Raw genomic sequence first — 25,542 nt, forward strand, 5'->3', positions numbered from 1 at the left:
CACATATTTCAATAGGAATGATCATACAGAATCAGTCTGAAGATTGTGTCATTTGTATCAGCTAGTGGTGAAACGTGCCATGCTCAAAGGGTAAAATCAGCATCTGCCTTCCACTACAATGAAGGGTAGAGGGGCCGAGTTTCAGATGACATTTGGAACCATTCTTAAAGCAGAATCCACCTTAAATTTAAACTTTTGATTTTCTGTCAGTACATCTCAATAATAAATTTTACTTTAACAAATTTTAGATAATTTCTGTGAAATCCTGCATTTTCACTCTTCCCCATGCTTCTGTATTGAGAGCTGTCCCTGCCTCTCACGGAATGTTACTGTGTATGGAGTACAGGCCTGTGTAAGGGGTGTGTGTGTTACAGGAGAAGAGTCACTTCTTTCATGTGACACTAAGTCTACAGTGATATCACTGGTTGAAAACAGTCCGATTGGAATTTTTATATAATTTTATACAGCTACATATAGCTAATCCCTATTCCAGTGATAGCTCTGGAATAATTTAGACAGCACTACAGCGTCCTTAGTATCACATGAAAGAAGAGAAGCTCATCTTTTATATGACACAAAAGGCACGGTAGTAAGTTTTATAATGTCCAAGATATAACTGTTTGAAGAAACCTCTAACACAGCCCCTATGCCAGTGATGGCGAACCTTTTAGAGACCGAGTGCCCAAACTGCAACCCAAAACCCACTAATTTATCATAAACCGCAAACACTGCAATTTAACTTTAATACTGTGCGGATCCAAAATTGTGGGCAATTACGGACCCACAAAATATGGCCGTGTGAATGGGGCTTTATTGAGCATTCAATTCTACAACTTTGTACTTCCTTTGGTATAATTTTGAACAATTAATGTTCACTATTTATATTGCACAGATCTGTTTAACAGTCACCATGCAACAGCCTGTGCTAATATCACGTTTGCTATAAAACAGATACTGTGTGATATAAATAGTGAAGGGCCCCCACAGTACAATCTTCTCTACAGTGGCCCCCACACAATACAATTTGCTCCACATTGGCCCCCACACAGTATAATCTGTCCCACAGAAAGGGTTCTGAGTGCCACAAGTTCGCCATCACAGCTCCATTCCATACACAGTAACATTCAGTGAGGCAGGAACAGACCTCAATAAAGAAACAAGGGAAGAGTGAAAAACAAAATGCAGAATTTCACAGAAATGATCCAATATTTGTTAAAAGTATATTACAAAATTTATTAACAACAAACACAATCAGAAAATAAAAAGTTGTCCAAAAGTTTAGTTACACTTTAACTTCAAGGCAGAGCTGTGCTGTGTGACTAGAGAGTGCAAGACTCTGCACATGACTGTACACCATTTGATGCTCATCCGAGGGGGGCGCCTAATCGTCCATTCTATTGAAAATAGAGCAGGTCTTCTCCTGCTCTGTGTCATTGGAACAGAAGCCATCAGAAGTCGTCAAGTACATCATAGAAAGCGCTTCGATAACACTCTGAATGTCAACAGGTGTCAACCAAGTGCATTCTGCTGCAAACTCAGCCCCACATTAGATGCACGTGTGGTCATGTGCATGGGGCCTAAGACACAACACCTGTCATAATAGCTTAGACATCTGCTTTATTTCCCCCCCCCCATTAGCTACTGCATATTAACCAAAACCTGAAGAGGGAAAATAAAAAAAAAAAAAAATGGAGACAACACTTCAAAAAAGGTATTTAATTGTTCAAAATAGCACAAAAACGACAGATAGCACTATAGTAATATTGGATCACTTTGAGAACTCCTCTACAATGGAAGTAATAGCTTTTCTTCTCAAAGAAAAAAGGCAAGTGAGATTTTTTTTAGCAGGAGATTCTAGGCGGTAACACACAGTAACACTATAATACAAAAACGAGAAGGGGCAGCGGTGGTTTTACGTGGGAGCTGTGGATTTCGCCTCCACTCTTTGCCGCACACTCTTCCATCAAGCTGGCAGAAAGTTGTTTGTTTTTTTCAGATTTTTTATTTATTTTTATTAATTTCTTTAAACGAAGCTTAAGGAGGTTGGAAAACTAAGTTAAGATAGTCATGTTTAAAAGGGGGGAGGGGTAATAGAGGGGGGAGGGGACATTAGTAAGAAAAAAAAGGATACCATATCCTGAATATCTTTCTCCCATCATAAAAATAGATCTCACATCAGATCACAATCGCTGCCTTGTTGTCTACATTGAAAGATGCAGGTACATTTACCGAAAACACACGCAGTCTGGGAACAATTAAGCTGACAATTCATAGAATTGTCAGAAACCTTTCATAACTGCACACTTACCTCCAGAAAGCCCCAACCATGCAGCTCCCCTATTAGGTTCAGGCAAACCCACTTTCTCAAGATAGGATATTTTTTTTTTTATTTAACCTTGAGATACTCAATAAGTAATAAAAAGTCACATTAAGCAAAAGGAAAATAGCGGTTTATGATTTTGTTACAAATCAAGGGGGAGGGGGCGAGTATACCGTCTCCCCCTGGTGCACCTCTGTTCAAGACGCCAATGTTGTGCCATGAGTAAAGAGCCAGGAAAAAAAATAATTAAACTTTTGGGACCAGCTAGAGAGATTAAAAATACAGAGCAAAAAAAAATTGTATATGTATATATATATATATATATATATATATATATACACACAGACAACTCAACACGAGGATGGGTTGCGTTCAAATTAAACATTACGGAGATAGTAAATCCTAAGCCATTTAAACAAGTTTTTACTGGTTTTGCTTTTGTACAAAAAATCCTCATGCTTTTAAGCTACTTCAGATTTTTTTTTTTTTTTTTTTTCAGTTTTTTTTTTTTGCTTTTTCCTTTTTTTTTTTCTTAGAAATTTGTGTTTTTACAAAAAGAAATTAAACAGTTGGAAATCTGTTTGGAAACAGCTACAACTGTTTGTATATATTTATATATGTATATTTATAATTATGTATATGAAAAGAAAAACTGCCAACGCGGGATTTGCTTGGCCTTCCTGCGACGCCAGCAATCTGGGTGCTGGTTACCGCTGGCAGGAGAAGAAGAAGAAAAAAACGAAAGTAATTTGGTGATCAATTGTACAGGATTCAGTGGCCAGTGTGACTGGTACAAGATAGTTTATAACCAGGAAGAAGCAGGCGTTCCTTAAAGGGCGAACTTCCAAAACTAAAACTGCAGGCGGCGCCCATTGGGGACCAAAGAAAAGGAAAAACGCAAAGAAAAGGGCAGGAAACCACTTACATAAATATTGCTTTGGAAAAAAAGGCCAAACCATACAAAACTCTGAATCACAAATATTACTTTATGCAGAAAATAAAGGGGAAGGGGGAATCATCAGAAAGGAGAATATTGCTTTAAAAAAATAACAGGCGACTTTAAACTGTATGTAGCGGACAAAAGCAAGTACAATTTCAATGCCAGGTCTGTCATGCAATGCCTCAGCCTCCCCAAACCCAAAAAATGCAAATTGGATATCTTAGGAAGGGAGCCATAGCAAACCAATTTGTTTTGCATGAGGACGCTGGCTGTGGTGTTGGTAGGTAGTTAAATCCCCTTGAAATTTACGGCAAAACGGCGGGACAAGCAAAAAAGAAAAAGAAAGTTAGACTGCACAAAATGAGAATAGGTAATACAAATTGAAAAAAAAAAAAAAAATTCATTCAAAACAAACTTATTTGCAATATATATATAAAAAAATGTGAAATTATGACGGCGCATTTCAGCTTTCTAAGAAACTTCCTTCGATTTGTTTCAAGGTGCGCGTGGTTTTCAGGAGCTCAATAATGAATCCACCCGGCAGAGCTCAGACAGCACCAAGCGGACAGGACAGTGCGCGCTAATGTGAAACTCTGTTATGTTACTCCCGGGCAAGTCTTGCTTGCTTTGTAACAGTATGTACATGGCTGCACCATTGAACCAAGCAGAGAGGGTCGGTGCTCAGGCAATAGTTCCAGGAATCATGTCCAGATGTCTGGTAATGCCAACTTTTTTTTTTTTTTTTTCCTTTTTTTTTTTTTTGCTTCCTGCAGCTTTGCTGTCCAGGTGAGATACTTAAAAATAGCATTCATATGGGCCTGTCAGGCACAGTTTTTACATGGCACCCCTTTGCTCACGTCTTTAAAACCTTTCAATACGCTACATTGAGGTGTAAAGGTCCAAGTGCTTCTGTTGACAAAGTGGAATATTTCCCCCAATATCCCCTCTGAAAGAAAACCAAAAGCTGAACAAGCAAAAAGACCTGAATAATAATAATTCTTTAGCGTTTCGGTAAGAAGCTTGCATTACTAGGCCTGTCTGCTTGTGCGCAGCTCGCAATAGCTGAAGGTCTGCACGGTTCTAAATTCCCTGGTTCCTGCAAATTCTCCCCGTACAGAAGCACAAAAGTTTAGTCTTTGCAAAGAAAGAGATCAAAAAAAAAAAAAAAAAAAAAAGTAAAATGTGCTTTTTCTAATGTTCTTATTAGCAAAATAAAAAAAAATGGAGGTGGAGGGGTATAGAGCGTCAATCCTTCCCAATGACCCTTAGCAAAAGGGAGGAAGGCAAAACTGTTAAAAAGATGTAGATTGAGGAACTGCATGGAGTTAAGATGTTTAAGCATCAACTTGTAGGTTGGGGAGGTGCTTCATCGTCGATCACGGGTGATCAGGCTTTGCTTTCTTTGGAGCAGATTTCCTGTGAGAAAAAAAAAAAAAACACAAGAGGGGGGAAAAAATGCAAATTATGGTGAGAACTTTAGGCCAGAAAAACACAGACAAGCAAACAACCTGCATGTAACCATCTGAATGTAAATATGTAACTGTATAAATCCAATATTAAAAAAGGAGCCATTTCCATTTGATGATGTATACTCTGTACAGATCATCAATATCCGCAGCTCCTGGCACCCCCACAGATCAAATGCTTCAATGAACAGCAGCGCTCCATACACAGCCTGTTCAGACAGCAGATTGGTGGGGGTGCTAAAGTACATGTTCTGGCTGTAGGTATTGTCAAAATAATGGCACCGATATCTCCAGCACCGGGGCACATATTGGGAAAGCTAGCAGTGTACTGAATTCAGTGCACCGTTGTCTTTCTAGTGGTATACTGTATAATACTGCACATCTCTGAGGACATGAAAGATTCCCTTTAAAGAAGACCACTACCCCCCATTTCAGTACTTATCTGTTAACAGGCCCCACTCCCCTGACTCCAGTGCAGTTGGAATTTTCTCTCTGGCCTCTACCATTTCCAAGCACAGATAGTTTTGGTGTCATTTAAGCTCTGTAACATCAGAAGGGCGGTGTCAGACAGGGCGCGAGATTCAGAGCTCCAATCAGAGGCAGCCAGAGTCAGAATCACACCCCCTTGTCTGTTCCTGCCCGGCACCGCCCTCCTGACAGTACAGAGACTAAATAGTATATCAGGCAGCAAAAGTTACAGCATTAACTGCTCAGGAATGGTGGGGGTTAGAGAAAAAAAAAAAAAATTCCAACTTTGTCAGAATCAGTAGCTAGTCCAGCTCTTTATTTCATTTAGTAGGTGCTTTCTTGGAAGTGGTGAAAGGTCCTCTTTAAAAAGGTTTCCCAGCCCCAAATAATTCTTAAACTGATGACTAGTGTTGAGCTAGTAGTATTCGATCGAATACCTCACCGGCATAGGAATGCGTGTAATTGGCCGAACACCAAGGGGTTAATCACATCGAATATTCGACACGTTTAACCCCTTGGTGTTCGGCAGATTACACACATTCCCATGCCGGCGAGGTATTCGATGGAATACCATTCACTCAATAATACTGATGACCCAGCTACAAAATAGGTGATCAGTATGTGACCCGTCAGGGTCTGACATCTGGCCCCTCTACAGCTTAGCTGCTAGCCGACATCCAGCACATACTGTACAAATCATATTCAAGTAATAGCAGCAGTGCGGCAGTAGTGGCGCTTCTGGGAAACTGCAGCCCCACCCTTTACTTAAAACTGCTGCCTGTCCACTAGTACCCTCAACACTCACAATATCGAAGCCCCACAGATCACATACTGATGACCTATCCTACAAATATGTCAACAGTATGAAAAACTCTTTAAATCTACAAGCAGGTGGGAAGACTTAATAAATGTATCTGGAAGGCTAGGGTCAACGTGGCGTTTGTGCATAATGTATATGCAATTAAAAGCTTTTAGCAAACACATGAAAGTTTTCATACGCCTCAAGATGGAGACCAAAAGCCAGTCTTGAAGGTGTGTGTCACCAAATCGTTTTTCGTGTGTACAGGAAAGGTTGGGAGGGCGGTCATACGTTATTTTACAATGGAACCCAATAAGTAGTGGATATGGCTGTGTGACATCTCTTACGAGCCTCGGTCACACATATAGGGCTCAAGTGTGTACAGCTCACACGAATGTAAAGCCCCATGCACACGACCATAGTTGTTTTCAGCATATTGACAGCAATTATGGGTCTGTAATTGCGGATAATATACAGGACCCATTAACACATCTGTAGGTAATTTTTTTGTTGCAGGATATGGAATTCGTGTTTGCAGACCGAAAAAACCGCTACAGTCGTGTGCGATGTGCAGTGTGATGGGAATTTACTAATTCAGTTAAATAGATCACTGTATAATTGGTCATATATAAAATTAGAAGTTTGTTACATACATGTCTGGAGAAGACACTGGGCGCTTATTTCCGGGTTTTCCAGCTGTACCATCTTTGCTGGATTCTAGAAGGAAAAGTTGAAAAGCATATTAAAGAATATCCTTAGAAATCAACCCAAATATAAAGCCACAAAAACCACCCAAACTTTACAAGGAACAAACATACCTTGCAACCACCTAACTTGAGTGGCAGGTCCATAGCCCTTCTCATTGCGTGCAGCAATACGGAAGATGATAGCAGGTTTTGTGGTATAGTCTATATGAGCATTGGAAAGGCTTGAGGACTGCACCAAGCAGGAAGGATTAGGACCACAGTACACTCGCATGAATGCCAACTGAGCTGGTGTTGTCTTCTGTTCTCCACTGCTCTGACTGCTCTGAATGGCAAGATAGACTGAATACTCTATGATCTTCCCGGAAGTGACAGACGGAGGTTCCCACGTGAGGTGAGCACCATCAGGACTCTGCAGAAAGCAAAGGAAATTTAAGTAAACATCATGTATTAAGATAAGATAATCCTTTAATAGTCCCACTTTGGGGAAATTTCAGCCTGTTACAGCAGCCTAGTAATACAGATACAGGATAATACACAGTAATATATTACAGACATAGACACACATATGCTGAGAAGAGAAGATATACTAGGAGTCCATAGCAGCTAAGGAACAGAAGAAGAAAGAAGGACGACTTCATGGTCATGATTTTCTGTGTTTTCTGTGCGGAGTGATCTTCGCTTGATCTGATGTAGATTATACAGCCTGGTCGCGGTTGGAAGGAAGGACTTGCGATAGCGCTCCTTCTCACACTTGGGGTGAAGCAGACGGTCACTTACAGTGCTGCCAAGTGCCTTCAAGGTCTCATACATGGGGTGGGATTTGTTCTCCCGCATGGAGGTCACCACAGACAGTATCCTTCTGTCACCCACCACCTGTACTGGGTCCAGGGGGCTCCGCAGGACAGAGCTGGCCCTTCTGATCAGCCTGTCAAGTCTATTTCTGTCCCTGGTTGATATACTATTCCCCCAGCAGGCCACACCGAAAAAAGATGGCTGACGCAACCACAGAGTTGAAAAACGCCCTAAGAAGTGTCCCCTGGACTCCGAAGGCCCTCAGCCTCCTGCTGTGACCCTTTCTGTGCAGCGCATCCAGGTGATCAGCCCAGTCTAGTCTATTAACCTGTAGAGGGCTGAGGTGTAAATCAGAGAAACAGGGTGCCAAGTACAAATGGTTACCAAGAACATGGAAGGTTAGGTGATTGGATAGGGTGGGTGGGTGAGGGGGGGGGAGTGTTCTTTAAGATACTGCCTCATTACAGGAAACAGAGCTAAATGAGAAAACAGCAAGAGAACCTCCAATATGAGGCAAGAATGCAAAATCCTACAGAGTCAACTGAAATAAGAAATGTGCAGACTTCAGTCCAGTGGCTTTGAATAAATCCATCAACATACACAGAAAGACCACTACTAGAACCCTATATTAAGAGACTTATTGTGCGCCAAGTAGGTTTAATATACAACTGTGCTCAGTTATAAATAAAGCTGTATGGTTATAGGCCATTTAAACACACAAGACCTTCTGTGACTACTATGTGTTAAAGAGTTTAATCTGTGTTTTTGCCAATGTACAATAGACATAAGGCAGTGAATTCATACACTCCACCGGTGCCTTATTGCTGAATTATACCCACACTCTGACCCTCCAAATCCTACAGCAACTGTTATGTGGACCAAAGTCACTGAGGTAGACTTATAAAGGTACAAAAAAAAAAAAAAAAAAAAAAAAAAAAGATTTTCTTTGCATAAAAGTTTTGCGACTTTTCTTCTCTACATCACCAATACCAGTCCCCTAAAAAATGGATTGATGAGGGTGTGTGGGGGCAGAATCAACACCCCTGCCAAATTTATAATCACTTCGCCAGAAGTCTGGAATAAATGATGCTGGAAATCTTCACCTGCTATGAGCAGACACACATTTAACTAGATGCGCCTTGTCAAATGTTTGCACCCTCTGCTGGATCAAGGGTTATAAGGACTGGCGTTAGGTAGTCTTCATAAATGTGCCCCAGTGTCTGGGCATTCCTAAATGTCTGATTCTCGAAATGTCTCTCTGCATTAGAATGTTAGACCTGAACTCCAAAGTATAATCCAGCCATACAGAGCCTTTTAAGAGAACCATCTGCACTCCCTTTTATTCTCAAAGCAGGCAGGTATGGAGGAATTTACTAACCCATCTACATTAGATTTCTGGCATAGATGGGTGTAAATGTGCTAACTTCCTTTTCTGTGCCCTCTTGCCACTTTTCACAATAGTGGGACAGAAATGTCTCAGTGTTATTCAGTGTCAATTCTTCACCGGCATACTAAATTAATAAGCCCCTTAATTTGGGCACATCCCACGCCAGCCAGGGACTTAAGATGACTGTACAGAACGCTGGTCCTAATAAACGCCCCACACAATCCTCAAATATTCAACAAAATATTTACCTTGCTGATCTTTATGGCACATGGGGCACCTGGGAAACCAGGCAGACAGGTCTTAAAGGCGGAGATCTCACTGAATGGTCCACGACCACAGGCATTTATGCCAGCAACACGGAATTTATAGGCAGTGCCTGGCTGGAGTTCTTGTTTCTTTAACTGACTGTAGTCTGGGAGAGCACCGGAGTCATCCTAAAGGGATCAAGAGAAAAGACGTCAGCTATAAATATAACAAAGGGCGATTTTTCTTGCATATTGATGAACTATCCTTGATCTTAAGTCCTGGAAAACTCCTTTAAAGCCAAATAATATTCTCTTTACAGTAATCTGCATACAGGGGATTGAATACAGAGCAAACATTTTATGCTATCTGCAGATATCCCAACATTGACATTTTGTCACATGCATTAATAATAAGCTCTTCTCATATTTCATTGCTTAGGACTAAATAATGTTTTACTCACGTCAGTGGTAGAATCATCAGAGGGTAGGTAGTAATGCGTGACCATCATATTGGTGGCTTTGATAACCCCGACATCAAACCACTGATTCTCTTTTTTTAATGGCGCTTTAGGCTGCTGTGGTGGAGAGTCTTGCTTCTGTAAATAATGAAAGCAGATAAATTATTAGGCTTGGCTCAAAAAGAAAAATTCTTTTGTAAATTGACCGTGCCAACGCTAGGTTCACTTACAGACTCAATGCCGTTTGCCACTTCAGTAAGTGCTGCTGCTGCCTGCAGTTTGGCGGGACTGGCGATCACCACAGGTTGAGGTGCTGTGAATGTGTTAGTCGGAGCTAAACCTTTTAGAGAAATATTCAAGTCAGAATTTGCAAAATATGCATTTTACTAGAATATTATAGACTAGATCAGTGATGGCGAACCTTTTAGAGACAGAGTGCCCAAACGGCAACTCAAAACCCACTAAATTATTGCAAAGTCCCAACAAGGCAATTTAACCTTAATACTGTGCGGATCTACAATTACAAACCTACAAATTACAGTCATTTGAATGGGGTTTCACCGAGCTTTCTATAATACAAACAAGTTTGTACTGAATGGTAAAGGTCTCTGCATTTGGTACTTTTGAACAATTAATGTTCACTATTTACACACAGGATCTGTTATTTTAGTGACCATTCAATGTTATTACATCAGGTACAAATATCACATCTGCTATAACAGATACTGTGAGATATAAATAGTGAAAGGGCCCCCCACAAAGTACAATCTGCCCCGCAGTGGCCCCACACACAGTACAATCTGCCCCGCAGTAGCCCCCACACAGTATTATATGCTCCACAGAAGGCCCCCCCACCCAGTATTATACTCACCTGAAGTACCATGAAGAGTCGCCGGGCATCCTCCTCCTGACTACAGGTGCAGATGACTTAAGTCATCGCGCCTGTGTCGGGGCAGAGGCCACACTCTGCAGTCAGTGTAGTCCACGCTACTGCGGCCTACACTGACAGGTTTCAGCTGTATGTGCATTTGCACATACAGGCGAAAGAAGCGATCACTCACTAATCGGGAATCCTGTACCAGATTCCCCATTTGTGAGCGATGCAGGCGACAGCTCGCATGCCATTAGAGAGGGCTCTGTGTGCCCTCTATGGCACGCGTGCCATAGGCTCGCCATCACGGGACTATATGGATAATAGGACTTACTGTCTGTAGCAGTAGATGGTAGAAGTGAGACAGCACTGGTCACCGCACTGGTAAGCTCATTAAGGCCATTGCTCTCACTGGCAGGGTCATTGAGACTGTCGGCCGGTGCCAAGGCCTCGGTAGGAACATGGTGCAATTGCTGGAGTTGTAGTTGTTGTAACTGCTGTTGCTGGATCTGTTGCTGCTGCTGTTGTTGCAATTGTTGCTGTTGAAGTTGCTGCTGTAACTGTTGCTGATGTTGAGCTTCTTGTAATTGTTGCTGCTGATGAACCAAAGCTGCAAGCTCTTGCTGTGTGAGAACTATAGGAATCGTCGTAGTGGGCCCTTCAGACGTCAGGTGACGCAGCTCCGCATGAGCTACGTCAGACGTGTCCATTGGCTCTCCAGCTGCTGCTTGGAAACCCATAGGGACAAAACAAAAAACGAGTTGCAGAAAAATGGAAACAGTCAAGTTGCTTTTAAGCTCCCTTAAAAGGAAATATGTCAGGATGATTTGAGACACTAAACTCCTGGTCTATAAGGGTCTGTGGGTGGTTTAGGGTCCTAAATTGCCCAGTTATAAAGCCATCCATGCCTGCAATTAAAAAAACAAAAACAAACCCCAAACCTATATACTCTTCCTGTAACTCTAAGGGCTCGTTCACACAGGACAAGAGGGGGCAGATTTTGGTGCTGAATCCACGTCATATGCCGCCGCCTCACAATAGAGGTCTATGGAGACCACTAGCTTCCTTTTTTCCATGAGTGGTATGTTTCCGCTCATGGAAAAAAGAAACGAGCTGCCCTTTTTTCAGGCGGATTCCACGTCTGATTCAACCCCGGCATCTGCATCGCGGCAGCTCCCTCCAGACTAGGCTGTCAGAAGCTGCAACAGTCGCATTTTGGTCCTCTTCTGACACTGCTTTCCGCGTCACAATTAGAATCAAAATCTGCCATTCCGTGCCCCGTGTGAACTAGCCCTACGTCCTCGCGCTGGCAGAATTCTTCACTGAAGCCAGAGGAGTACACTTAGGCTTGAGTGTGGATACTCCGTACCTCTGGCACATACACACTGAAGCCGGGTGTACTAGACTCATCTCTAGGCAAGTATAAAGGATTCATTTCATTTTTAAACAAAGGCAGAGATTGATTTAAAACCGGGTGATTTGGGGCACTAAACCCTGATCTATAAAGGACCCTTGGAAGGCACGAGTCCATTATCAACCTGACAAGTTTCCTTTAATTTATACTAGTTTTTTTTGTCCCATTATCATCAATAGAAGAAATGGCCACCTGGTCGCAACTTTATCACACACACTATAGGACTTACCCATCACTGCTTGCTGTGCAGCCTGCAGCACTGCTTGAATAGCCAGGGCTTGAGCCTCTTCTGTAGCAGCCGCCTGTGCAGCGGCTTCCGCTGCCGCAGTGACTGCCAGCTCTTCTGGTGTTAACCCTGTGACCATGAGTGTGGTTGTCTGTCCCTCTGCCATAAGTTCCTGAGGGAGAGACAGCTGCTCAACACCCTGCTGCTCAGCCGCTGCTGCAGCCGCCGCCTCCTGAACATGTTCTGCTTCCATTGCAGCTTGCAGCTCTGCTTCGCTATGCTCCGGTACAGCAGTGTCCATAGCTTGTGCTTCAGGTTCTGCCGGAGCATCTTCAGGAGGTTGGAGGATATCAGCAGATAGTGGAGCTTCAGTCTGCTCAGTGCAAGGAGCCGCTTCTGAACTCTGCACACTGTCTTCAGTGGGAGGATCTGTCATAGATGCAATATTCTAAAAGGAGCGAGAAATGGAAACAATGAATATCCAAGACTAGATAAAGTTATAAAAGTCACCAGATGTCATGACGTTCACACTTCCATAAACTTACCGGTACAGAAGGACCAGGTATTGGTGTAGACTGCGTTACTGTTGTCACAGCCCTGGAGACAATTGGAACAGTTGTATGTACTGGAGAAGAAGAGGCTGCTACTGCTACAATAGTCACAGAAGATGATGATGATGATGATGGTGTGGCAGCTATGGTACTGGAGGAGCTACTTGAGGCAGTTTCCTCAGTGGGCACGGTCTCCTGCTCTCCTTGCCCATTTGCAGCCGGTTGCTGGTCTATGGGAGAAAAGTATCATTAGCCAAATATAAATGTGGTCCCTTTTACTACATTAGTAGTAAAAGTAGGAATAGGATGATGCCCAATAAAAATCAAAGAGGTCATAGACTGAGTATCAGTTTTAACCCCTTATAGGACATGCACAGTGCAGTCTCCATGACACAGCAAGTTTTAGAATTGATTGCCGCATGCAAATATTGCAGTAATGGAATAGGCCATCAACATTAGATTTGTAAAGGTCTGAAAAGGTAAATGCTGCAGCTATAGGAGGCTATAATACCCTTCATAGCTGCTACCAAGTTGACTGCATGTAGGTGTATGGAGCAAACATGGACCCCCCCCTACTGGTAAGGGTACTAACAGTCAGACCTCCACCTCCTGATGTTAATGGTTATTCATAAGATTAGGCCCATCGATAGTGTCAACCTGGAGAACTCTTCAGGACATCAAACACCACCTGTCAAGATATAGCTCAACAGGCAACAGTCTCAAGATTTTGCTCATACTTCGCACAATCCATACAAAGACTGAGATTTACTATGTAAAAGTACCGTTATCTACCTGTATAGAGCCAAAAATATGATCTCAGCCAGCGAAGTAGCAATATGCTACTAGGCACAGCCAAAAGTAGGATACTATAAAACTACATACAATAAAATCATCATTTGTAATAAAATGTCTAAAAAAGTAAAACTCTGTCTGACAAAGTGATGCTGGTCATATACAATAGATGTCAGGCACAGGAAAGACCACAAGGTTAGAGCCAGGGTGCCAAGAGTCCGGGAAACAAAGTGAAAAATTCAGTCAACAATGCCCTAATCCGAACCTCTTTTGGCATTAAAAGCACAAAATCTCACCCCACCAGGAGCTTCGTGGCACGGCTGCAGCACTGCATGTAAGCCATCACCAAGCACAATGCCAAGAATCAGATTTGTAAAAGCACAATGCCCACTGGGACACGGGGTAATGGTATGGGGCTCTTTTTAGGGGTCAGCCTAGGCCCCTCTCTTCCAGTGACAAAAAAAAAAAAAAAAAAAAAATAAAAACTTCAACATACTAAAGACATTTGGACAATTGTAGTCTAACCTCATAAATGCGCTATTGCTTATATGGACAAATGTGACAAACCCCGCCCCCCCCCATCACTGGCTTTAGTGGTCACATGTAGGGTAGCCATGATATCAGCAGTTTCACACGTGACAGCTGAGGCCACCGGTCACTCACATGAAACTCAGCACAGGAGATGTCAGGGGATGTGCCCCCTGGAACAGAGACTAGGATAGGTGTGTCTTTTATCCAATTTCACACCACTCCCAGCTACTCTGGTTTTTACAGATCTTAGAAAACCCCTTTAATACCGATGGATGTAATGGAGAGCTGTCCCAATACTTCTCTCCATATTGTGCAAGTCTTCTACAAAGAGGACAATGCTTATGAACAGGAGAGGATCTAGGGGTAGAGATGTGCTGCCCTGCGTGCACAAAACACAGGGCTAATGTCAGGTGTACAGGTAGTCCTCGGGTTACAACGTTTCGTGGTTACGACTAGAGATGAGAGCTCCCTTGTAACAGAAAACTGCCAGCACTCCCGAGTAGCAAGGACTAGCCTGCGGCAAATCAATGCTGGTTCTACAGCAGGCTTGTCCTTGCTCATCGGAAGAGAGCTGGCAGCTTGCTGTTAAGAGCCGCTGCACACTAAATCACTGTGATCCGTTCCTACGCGCGTCAGTATGGTAGGTTTCCGACTTACGTCGAAATTCGGTTTACGACGCCGCGCAAGAACGGATCAACGTCGTAAGTCGAGGACTACCTGTACAGGTATCTGGTCACCAATGCCCTTTCTAAATCATCGCTGGTGTGGCCATGTTGATGGTGTCTCAGTACCCTGGAGCATAGTGGTGTGTGTATTACTGTGGGCAGTCTTCTCTGCTTGCTGTGATAGTAAGCAAGTACTACCTGAAGACAGTTTAAGACGACAGGTTTCAGGCTGAGTGGCAAGTATAAGCAAGACCATAACACTGCTGAGGGGATGCAATGTAGAGGATTTTGACTAGACTGCACCAGGTTTACCCTGGCTAGTTGCTGCGGTGACCCTCTGGAGCCATCGTGCATACTATCCCATTCATTATCAGAGTATCTAAGGAAAGAAATGCATTCTAAAGGGAGGTCCAGAAGTCAATACTTATCACCTAATGATAGGATCACAAGAATGAGTGCCCCCTCATATAGCAATAGAGAGAAAAAAAAAACCCAAAACTAAAACAAAACTGTTTTGAGCACCCAAGAAATTGTGTCTTGAAGCAAAGTATTAGACTTGCCTTGATTCGCTCCCATGCTGGAGGTGACCGTCGTGGCAGTATGGGTTGTCCCGGTCTCATGTGTTTCACAAGGTGGGTTCGAGCAGACCTGTTGTGTAGGGGCTGCAGGGGGTGGATTGCTTCCCATGTTGGAAGTCGATGTAGTTGCAGTGTTGGTGGTGTTTGTTTCATGGGTCTCACATGGTGGGTTAGAGCATACCCGCTGTTCTAAAGTGTTGGGTTGTGATTCTGACGCCATCATGACTGTTCCTGTAGAAGTTGTCTGTTGAGTTTCACATGTTCCTGCACCAGACGTTTGTTCGGTGCCATTGCCAGATCTTGCCGTGGTTGGGGTGTTTGTAGTACCAGTTTCATGAGTCTCACAAGGTGGGTTAGAACATACTGGTTTTACAGTCTGACTACCATCCGCTGCTGCACCTTCAGATGTACTCATAGTTGTACCTGTGGAATTTGCTTGGTGGGTCTCACAAGAGTCTCCAGCAGTGCGATGGTTATTCTCTGATGTTCCAGAGTTTATATTGGATTTAGCTGTGGTTGCAGTTTGCGTCGTGCCAGTTATCAAAGTCTCACATGGCGGATTGGAGAAGAGTAACAGAGGTTCGGCAGGACTTGATTTTTCACCTTCCTTGCTAGATGCCGCACTCTTTTCTACCTCAATAAGGTTAGAAGATCCAGAACTGAACTCCGCTTGAACAGACATGGTGGTTTTAGTAGAAATGGTTTGATGGGTCTCACATGGTGGGTTGTTTGGTGTTCGGACTGTGTTTTCTGAAGGTCCTGTGGCTATATTTGATCTTGCTGTGGTTGGTGTGTGAGTGGTGCCAGTTTCATGAGTTTCAGATGGTGGATTAGTACATACCCTAACAGCATTCCCTGGCTGCCCAGCCGCCAAATTGGATGAAGACGTAGTGGCTGTGTTGGTTGTATTGGTCTCATGGGTTTCACACGGTGGGTTAGAGCAAACTTGTACTACCTTTTCTGATTGACCGCTGGTAATATTAACAGGCACAGTCATGACTGTACGGGTGGATACTGTCTGGAAAGTCTCACAAGGTTGGTTATTTGGTGGTCTTTGCAATTGCTCGTTCTGTTCATTGCCAATATTTGATCTTGCGGTTGTGGGAGTTGGAGTTGTGCCGGTATCATGAGTCTCACATGGTGGATTAGAACACACATTATTAGCCACTGTTTCGGGCTGCCCGCTACCAATGTTTGCCATTGCTGTGGTTTGTGTCTGGGTAGTCCCAGTATCATGGGTCTCACAAGGTGGATTTGAACATATTCTTACAACAGTCCCTGGTTGCCCACCACTGATATTTGACATTGCTGTGGTGGATGTTTGCGTGGTTCCAGTTTCATGAGTTTCACAGGGAGGGTTGGAGCAAACCCGTGTTACAGAACCAGATTGACCAATGTTTGCCATTGCTGTGGTTGCAGTTTGAGTAGTTCCAGTTTCATGAGTTTCACATGGAGGATTGGAACAGACCCTTACAACATTGCCATTTGCCTGACCCAAAGTTGTAGCTACAAAGGTTCCTGGCTCCTGGCCTTCACAGACAAACTGCAAGGTGCCACCAGGTTGTTGTACAATGCTGCTAAGATTGACAAGGGTGGTGGTTGCAGTATTTGTAGTTCCTGTTTCATGGGTCTCACAGGGGGGATTGGAACATACGAGTGTAACTGTGCCTGGCGGTTGGTCTCCTTGACCTGAATCTGCTATAGTTACAGTAGCTGTGGGTTGATCAGTGGTTGGTGAAGCCAAAATGGAGACAGGAAGGTCATGTACAGGTTGTGCTTCAACACCACTAGGAGTGGTGATTAAAGTTACTTGAGTTGGCTGTGATATTGGCTGTAAAAGAATAGATTCACATTATTCAAATGAAGCCACAAAACTTAAGAGTCACCTGCAAATGTGAAAGAACACACAACTCAAATAAGGGAACACTGTGTGGGTGGTAAAAGGGAGCAATAGAGATGCTCACATTTAGCAGAGAGATCCCTCTCCCCCGTTTCCCCATAAACGTTTGTTGCGGCAAAGCATGCATGTGTTGCGAATGGAGAAGAGTCATCGAATTTGGCAACTACTCATCACCTGTCAGAACAGAACTACAAAGTGCCGAAAATCAACCCCCCCAATTCTTAATAGGCAGATTAATGTGTATGTGGCCTGATAAAGTGGTTTTCGAGCCCGAAATGGACTTTTCATTACTGATGACCTCTTCAAAGGATAGGTCCAGATTATGATCTGTAGGCGTCTGACAATCGGTCCACACACACAGCTCAGTTCTGGCAGTCTTCAGGTCCTGGAAGCTGATGCAATGGACGGGGAGTGGGTGCACGCTTCTTCCAAAATTAGGAGCGGCAAAGCAGGCTTGTCCTGCAAATTTGCTCCTATTACTGGAAAAGAAGCAGCCTTCACCCACTTCTAGAATCTGCTGTACAAATCCGTGAGGGGCCAACATGACAGATCAAATACTCATGACCTTTCCATCGGTATAAAACGTGTAGGGCTACAAAACCCCCTGAGCACTGGCTGTAAGCTTGTTTAGAATACCATCTGTACTCTGCAGTTGCTCTTGACAAAAAAATAAAAGCTACATACCTGCATAGTGATTGTTGGTGTGCTCAGACCAGAGGCTGCAGTAAGAGAAGTTTGTGCTGCAGACATTGTGATGGCTCCAGGATTGATCACTTGACTAGAAAGTGTTGCAATGGTTCCCAACGTGTTAATTGGTGTAGCAAGTGAAGCCGTGTTGTGCACTCCAGCTCCTGCCAGACTTGTAGAAACTGTTCCTGTGACTGTGCCTAGAGTGGTCACCCCTGTTCAAAAGAAATGAAAGGGGGGGGGGGTTTGGGGATAAAAATTGAGGAAATTAGAAGCTGCAAAGCATCAAGAGAGTTGAATCACAAAAGCAGAGTCATGAAGTCAAATCAAAAGGGGCACATAAAACTACATTCGCAGCATATTCCATGCGGAAGATGAACGTGATGTCACATAGCCTGTGAAACAGAAGTGATGCTCAAAGAGTGCTGAATGGTAGGAACAGGATACACTGATTTGTGTGCCAGCTTGGCTCTGCAATTTTATTAAAGCTGAATAAGGATTTATTTATTGAAATGCCACAAAACCATAAAGAAATCAAAGGGGTGGTCACTATAGTCTAAGATAATATATAATATAAATAAATTATATTTATTCGTGAAAAGGTTTGGAGAACCAGCACCCAAATGTTTTCACTACACAAAACATGGCAGCACATATTATAGACTGGATTCCTCCAAGGAATCTGAACCTCTGTTCACATCGGAGACTAAGGGTCTTAATTTTGCAGTGTCAACAAAATGTAACCGGTTTTTAAAATATTTGTACATAGACTCATTCTTATTACCTGTAGTACCCTTAACAACCAGGGTTGTAACAGTAGGTTTAACAGCCGATACAGTCACAGGCGTGACAAGTCTGACACCACTCATGGGGACAGTCCGGAGGATAGTGCCTGGCTGGCCAGGAGCCCCCTTCAAAACAACCTGGCAATATAAAAGTAACGCTTTATTTAGAATTTGGAATAATATTTGACAAAGATGATGAATGTGCTCATGTTGTGTATACAAACCTGGGTTAGTCCCTGCTGGCCATGACTTGTCGTAAGCTTGGGAACTGCGGTTATTATTTTAGCTGGCGTTCCAGTGCCTGATGTTACCATTTTAGTAGTTAGGATGGTAATTGGTGACTTGATCCCAGCACTGCTTGTAACACCTGTGAAATATATAGAGAGAATATAGTAACCATGTCAAAATAAAAATTATATATCTATCTATCATTCTGGAACCATTAAGATTAAGGTTGAGTAAAGGTTTTCAGAGCTCAAACTGAAACCTAAGAATAGTACATTAAATTTTCAGCAATAAAAAATATTGATAAAGAGACCAGTCAGTCAGCCACCTCTATGAGGAACTGCAGTAGATTTGCCCTGCATTCAACTTATTCCTTACATGCAATAGGGGATTGGGGTCTGATGGGAGTCTGACCACAGAGACCTCCATGGACCATGAAAATGCCATTCACCCTTAGCAAAAGCACTTGGCCATCTCCAACAGTTCCAAAGAACTGAGTGTAGGAGCGATGAACAAGTATACATGCTCACTGGACTCAAATTCTTGCGATCGTTGGTCAGACTCTTCTCTCTCCACAGGAAAAAGCTTCAATTATGGTGCAAACCCATTATATACCGTAGTCACTACATTTTCAGACAACTTTCTTTCATTATGGGGAGCAGCACACAACAGCATTTCACCTGTGAAACAAGGTCTGTGCGTCAGCCAGATTTACTACAGTGGAACTTTGTGCTGTATAGTTATCCATGATGCAACGAGTTCCTGCCCCCCTGTGACATACTGACCCATATCAATTACAGTACAGGACAGTACGTGGCCCGAGGCAAGGACTCCTAGTATCATAGATAACTTTACTGCTCGGAGTCCCACTCCCAGCACAAAGTTGAAGCCGGTAAATCTGACTAACACACGGACTGTGTTTGTTTCACAGGTGAAAAACGGTTGTATGCTGCTCCCCATAAAGTGGTTTTCCAGACAAAATTAATTTATGTAATAAAAAAAAAAAAAAAAAAAAAAAAAAAACACCCACAACGAAAACAAAAGTTCTGTTAGTGTCAGTAATAGGTTAATAAAAAGCACCCAAATACCTTTAGCAGTGTTAGGAGTGATTTCTGGGTGCCTTGGGAGTTCCTGGTATATTCTGCATTTGATTACTTGGTTCAGCTTCCTCCTATGTAATTTCCGCTGTAGCTCTCTCTCACCTAACTCCTCCCCCCAGCCCCTTCCAACCCCTCCCTGTCTCTCTAGCTATCCTGCCCACTACTAGCCCTTCTATACCTACTCAGCCCAACCCATGACCCCATTACATACTTCCCTGTCTTCCTTTCACTCTTCCTCCTGCAGGACGGCCCATTCATTTTTTGATTCTGCCAGCACATGCTATTGTCCCAGTGCTGCTCTGTAGCCGATGATCCACCTCTACTGCGCAGGCGTGGAAGCTGTGCAAGTAGAGGTTGATTATCGGCTGCTGAGCACAGAGGAGCACTGGGACTAAATAGCACGCCGCCAGTCAGAAAAGAGGGAGGAGCCACCTTGCAGGAAGAAACCTGGAAGGAAGATAAGCAAGTATGATGGAGTGACGGGATTTAACAGGGGGAGAGGGTGTGGATTCTAGAAGCGACATTCCGTTTCTGGAAACGTGGGGGGAGGGGAATCGTAACCGGATAACCAGCAAATGTTCCTGAGGTGGATATGGGTATACATTTCTCATAAATTATGTTATTTAGAAAGTAGGCAGGAGAGACTGTCAGATTAGTATAGGGATAAGGTTTTATCTCAGACAACCCCCTTAATAGAGCAAGTCTATCTGTACCAAAATCCAATGTACTTTGTTCCAGAGAATTGCAACGTGTAAAACGTCTCTAAAATTGCTTGTACCAGGTGTCTCCCTCCTTCCTACTTTGCTGTTCATTACTTATTACTAGGGCAAGTCAGTCTTTAGAAACCAACAAGCTCAAGATGGGGACACAAAGTGGAGAAGCAGATCGCTCGTCACAGCCTCTGCACACTGCTCTGTGCCTGCACACTGCTTTGAGGAGTCTACTGTTTACAGCGTGTGTAAGGAGTTTATCTACGTCTGACTAGCTGCTTGTGTGTTTTTTTTTTGTAGATTGATTTCAATGGGAGCCATCTTTTTGGTCAGGATTTTGAGGCGGATACGGCCTCAAAATCCTGATCCAAAAAACCCCGTGTGAACTTACCCTTAGTAATAATAATGAACAGGTTACTCTATTATACACACCCTCTGACTGAAATGCAAGATTTGCTGCAGCCTTAATGGGGATATTAGCAGCAAAAACACTTGTAGGACACCTCATACAAAGTTTTACATAGAGAACAGATTGCCCTGCAAAATCCTGCAGATTTTTCATCAAAATTTGAAATCTCAATACTTTTTAGGATTAACTGGCAAAAAAAATAAATTACAGTTGAAAATGGCACACAGGTTATATGGAAAAATGAACCAACCTAGTCTGGAATAAAGTGGACTCACCTGTTGCTCCTGCTTGAGTGATAATAGCAGACATTGGGATAGTTTTTATGATGGTTGTTGTCCCTGGCTTTGTAGTGTTGGGAGAGACACTACTGATACCTAGGATGGTGGGTTTGGTGCCTGTTCCTCCTGCTTGTGTGGACGTAATAATAGTCGCGGGTTTGCCATCTGCCGATGTTACCAATTTCAGAATTGTTCCTGCAGGGAGACCTCCCTTTGTCTAAAGAAATGAGAACTTTTTGTTAATGCATCTTTAGGAGAAAAAAAAAAACATCACATTTGAAGACTGGCAGTTAGGGCTGAGCAATTTATCACATAGTAAGCAATCAGGTGCTCAATCGATTTACAATTAGAAAATTTCAATTACTTTGCACCCAGGCCACCCTGTCTCACACTCCTTTTGGCTAAAGGCTATATCACTAACTGTGCACTATCACCCAATGAGAATTGCTGATGTAAGATTCAGTCTCATGGTGTGACATAAGGAGGTGAGGTATGTGAAAGAAACATCTTAAATAACTGTATATTAATCGTAAGTGAGGTAAAATGTTCGAATCATCATGATTTTGATCAGAATCTGCAGGATTTGATAATGTGCAAAATTATTACAGGGGTTTATTCTTTCAAGGCCCATCCTAAGAATACGGCATAAATAACTGATTGGTTGGGGTAGAAGAAGTGGACCAGCCTCCAAGAGGATAGGCAAAAACCAGCGCTCACCCAAATGGACAGATGTAAAAGGCAACTTTATTTGGCACGACGCATTCTGGGCTTTAATAAAATACATAATAAATAGCAAGAAATATTTCGAGTTGATGACCAGAGGTCATTGCATATCATGGAATAATGACCATAAATATTCATGGACAGCTCAGTCTATATTTTAACAATGTTATGTATTTTATTAATCTATTATCTTACAAATATACATTCTATGCACTAAAAATATACACAAAGTCTGTTGATACATGCCTTGGTCATATATATACCTTGTTTATTATAATTATTGTATGCATTGTTTTATTGTTGAATATATGTGTTTTTAAAGATTGTTTTGCACTTGAGAGAAAGGGCTATAAAGCCCGGAAAGTGCCGTGCCGAATAGAGTTGCCTTATACATCTGTCCATTTGAGTGAGCGCTGGTTTTTGCCTTTCCCCTTGGAGGCTGGTCCACTTCTTCTATCTGTTCAGACGTCCCTGTGCCCATCTTCACCTTATTGGTTGACACGTCCATTGGTTCCACACAACCTGATCAGGTGAGCATTCACCTGTTATCCTTATTGTTCTTTGGTATACTGAAAGTACTACACCAGGAATGGCTCGGTGCCGTGTTCTCCTCTTCTTTCATTCCTGATTGGTTGGGGTGTCTCCCAGCAGCCAGCCACTGCAGGGATCAACTGTTTGCAGCTACATCTCAACCCCTTACAATACAGTGTAGGGATTCAGACGCAGATGTCATAAAGCAGCAGAAATGCAGTAGCACAGTTCGGCACAATCTGCTTCTTTACACTCTAAAGTATGGGAATCAGATGCAGCCCTGAGCAGCTGATCTGTGTCAGGTATTTATTGTGGCCTATGCCAAGAATAAAGCATAAAATACACAGACTCCCAGAAAAGCCATTCAAGTCAGGAATTCTCTCCTGTCCAATCTGACAAGCAGTATGGAAAGACAACAGCATGTTGGGCAAGGAACTCATTGGGCACCCAGAGAGTATTATGTCCACTTTACATTAGTCAGATAGGACTTATGTGCAAGACTTGCTAGGTGCCACACAGGAGCCTCAGTTGCTGTCCTGCCCTAGGAACGTCTGCCTGGACAACCCGCTGAAGAGAGAACTATAACTGTATAACAATTCAATACACTATTTGCATGAATAATATACACTTGAATTATTCTTCAACAATAAAATCCTGACAAAACAATTTGAAGTATCCAAATGTACTGTAGAGATAGATGCTTATCAAGTACCAAGGAGGACATTTTGGCCCAGTTGGGCCTACCTCAGTATCTCTCCATTTCAGGAAGGGTAAGCATGCCCCAGTGTTGAATATTGATCTACACTCAAGCCATAAAATATCTGTGTGTATCTCCATTTAAATTACTTCAATGCCTTACCTGAATAATCTGGGTTAAGGGCCCAGAAGACGCCTGTCCTGTTATAGCAGATGTTTGGACTGGTTTGGTTTGGACGACAGACATCATTTTACCAAGATTTGAAATCTAAGGGAGAAATATACAATACTTAAGTGCTGACAAATAAAGATGACTGAAGTTTTAATAATGCAGTCCTTTCGTCAATCCATAAACACTAAGCAAAGTTCAAACTTACCAAGGTGCTGCCACCAGGCACGGATATTGGACTTTTAACAAGAGTGATCGTCTTTGTGACACCACCTACTACTGTGGTTACAACTTGGGCTTGCTGCGCAACTGTGACAGTTCCCGACTTATGCACGGTGATAATTGGACGAGTCTGTGTATTGGCAGCAGAAGAAACTGAAGTGCCTACTTGAGCTGCTGCGGTTTTCAACATGCGTGTGGCGGGATTACTGACCTGTGAAGAATGTTTAATTGGCTTATATTAGAGACATATATATTAATTTATATTATATTAGATTAATGTTCATTTATATTACGATAAAATATCTCAAGTCAAATAAACCTACAATGTTTTACATAACCCACTATGATGTCTGACCTATTGTACACCTGTTAGAGTTTGGCCATCTCAAAGCCATCATCCACGTAATACTTCTGGCTTAAAAATAACAGGCAAATCTAATACGTGTGGTCTTTACTAATGCAATTAAACTACCATACAGAATTAAAATCATGCAGTGTAACTCGAACATAAAACCTATTGCTAAAACTACTTACCATAATAGGAGATGATGCCACTTTAACAGATGTCGGGAGCGTGGTGGCGGCAGAGGACATTGCAACAGATTTTACCATGGTGGCTCCAGCAGGCACACTCAACATTGTTGGGGCAGAGGAGGGAGGGATCTTCTGTGTAGCAGCAGCTGCTGCAGCAAGAGCTGCCATGCCACTCATAGGTTGGCTGCCACCAATCGCCTGTGTGGTAAACAAAGACAAACATACCCATTGATTTTAATGCAATTTGACAAAACCATTATTAGATGCCTAGATAGTTCAATATTTTGTAAACAGTGCAAAAAAATAAAAATAAAAAAAAAATAAAAAAGCTTAAAATACTTACAGCCCCTTGGGCACTTTGTGCCGGTACCACCATTCGCACACCAGGAGGGAGAGACGTGACAGTCACAGGCGATTTCCCAACTTGTGTTGCTGGTCGAACGGTAACAAGTGGTGCACTCACTGCAGCCTGGGGGGTTCCAACCTTTAGAACAGCTGGGACCGCTATACAGGAGAACACATGTAAAGCTCTGATTATGGCTCTGGTTCATAGACCTAACTTACAAAGTTGTAAAGGAACTTACCTTGAGGACGTGGAGCAGCAGAAACTGCAATGGGGCTCCCAGGAATTGTGGGCAAGACCTGTATAGTGGCTGTCGTAGGAGGCACAGAGGCAGGCTGAGGTACCAGGGTAATGCCGGTGTGAGCTACAGGTTGTACTGTAGGAGCTGCAGCAGCAGGAGCCGGACTCTTGGGCGGATTCACTGGCACAGACGGAACTGGATTGGCCGGTGACATGGCTGCAGCAGCAGCTGGTATGTCGTATTTCTGAAGTTGTAGCAAGTAACTGTCTGCCGTCGACACCGCACCCCAGCTTACCTCCAGAGAGTTTGTATTCGCTCTAACTAGCTGAACACGAGCAGGTGCTGGAGGTTTTTCTGTGAGAGACAAAATGGAGTGAGACATAAGGTCTAAGGACAATGGGGGCAATTTATTAATCTACTATTTTATATGCCAGCTGCAACAAAAATTGGCGCCACCATCGCAGACATGAGCTGCTACCTATTTCAGTGGCCCCATGGCTTCGGATGAGGTGGACCTCCTGCCAGCTCCAGAGACCAGTGTTGAAAATGCCAGTCTTCATAAATCTCCGCCAATGATAACCACTAAGCCAAACTACTGGATGACATGTATTACCCTATAATAAAGTAGGTGGTCCTTCTTAAAGCAAACTGCTTCATGGAAAATGCAGTCAAATCCAAGCAAGATGACACAGAGCAGAAAAAGCTGAGCAGACTGATATAAAGGGAAAAGATACTTGTATTTTATTCATGTATATCGCTGCCCTCTCTATGCTGAGGAG

The 25,542-nt window shown here is 43.0% G+C and overlaps 1 protein-coding gene across 2 annotated transcripts in view; it reads right to left on the bottom strand.

Moving 5' to 3' along the window:
- Positions 1–1,701: 1,701 nt before the first annotated feature.
- The window catches only part of HCFC1 (host cell factor C1), a 38,990-nt gene continuing 15,149 nt past the window's right edge, over positions 1,702–25,542 (bottom strand). Inside the window, exons 8-26 of one of the 2 annotated variants that reach the window (XM_075260158.1) lie at positions 24,764–25,117; positions 24,523–24,683; positions 24,180–24,377; positions 23,632–23,856; positions 23,418–23,522; positions 21,302–21,521; positions 18,807–18,949; positions 18,582–18,720; positions 17,795–18,012; positions 15,193–17,041; positions 12,639–12,874; positions 12,097–12,541; positions 10,788–11,177; positions 9,813–9,922; positions 9,586–9,720; positions 9,128–9,313; positions 6,812–7,109; positions 6,647–6,710; positions 1,702–4,676 (exon numbers count right to left, since the gene is read on the bottom strand). In XM_075260158.1, coding sequence (XP_075116259.1) covers positions 4,637–4,676; positions 6,647–6,710; positions 6,812–7,109; positions 9,128–9,313; positions 9,586–9,720; positions 9,813–9,922; positions 10,788–11,177; positions 12,097–12,541; positions 12,639–12,874; positions 15,193–17,041; positions 17,795–18,012; positions 18,582–18,720; positions 18,807–18,949; positions 21,302–21,521; positions 23,418–23,522; positions 23,632–23,856; positions 24,180–24,377; positions 24,523–24,683; positions 24,764–25,117 — 5,516 coding nt within the window. In that variant the 3' untranslated portion in view covers positions 1,702–4,636. Of the gene's footprint in view, positions 4,677–6,646; positions 6,711–6,811; positions 7,110–9,127; positions 9,314–9,585; positions 9,721–9,812; positions 9,923–10,787; positions 11,181–12,096; positions 12,542–12,638; positions 12,875–15,192; positions 17,042–17,794; positions 18,013–18,581; positions 18,721–18,806; positions 18,950–21,301; positions 21,522–23,417; positions 23,523–23,631; positions 23,857–24,179; positions 24,378–24,522; positions 24,684–24,763; positions 25,118–25,542 lie in introns of both variants that reach the window. The other variant, XM_075260157.1, reaches the window with a different exon arrangement.

This window comes from Leptodactylus fuscus, chromosome 11, assembly GCF_031893055.1.
Source record: "Leptodactylus fuscus isolate aLepFus1 chromosome 11, aLepFus1.hap2, whole genome shotgun sequence".
Classification (NCBI taxonomy): Eukaryota; Metazoa; Chordata; class Amphibia; order Anura; family Leptodactylidae; genus Leptodactylus; species Leptodactylus fuscus.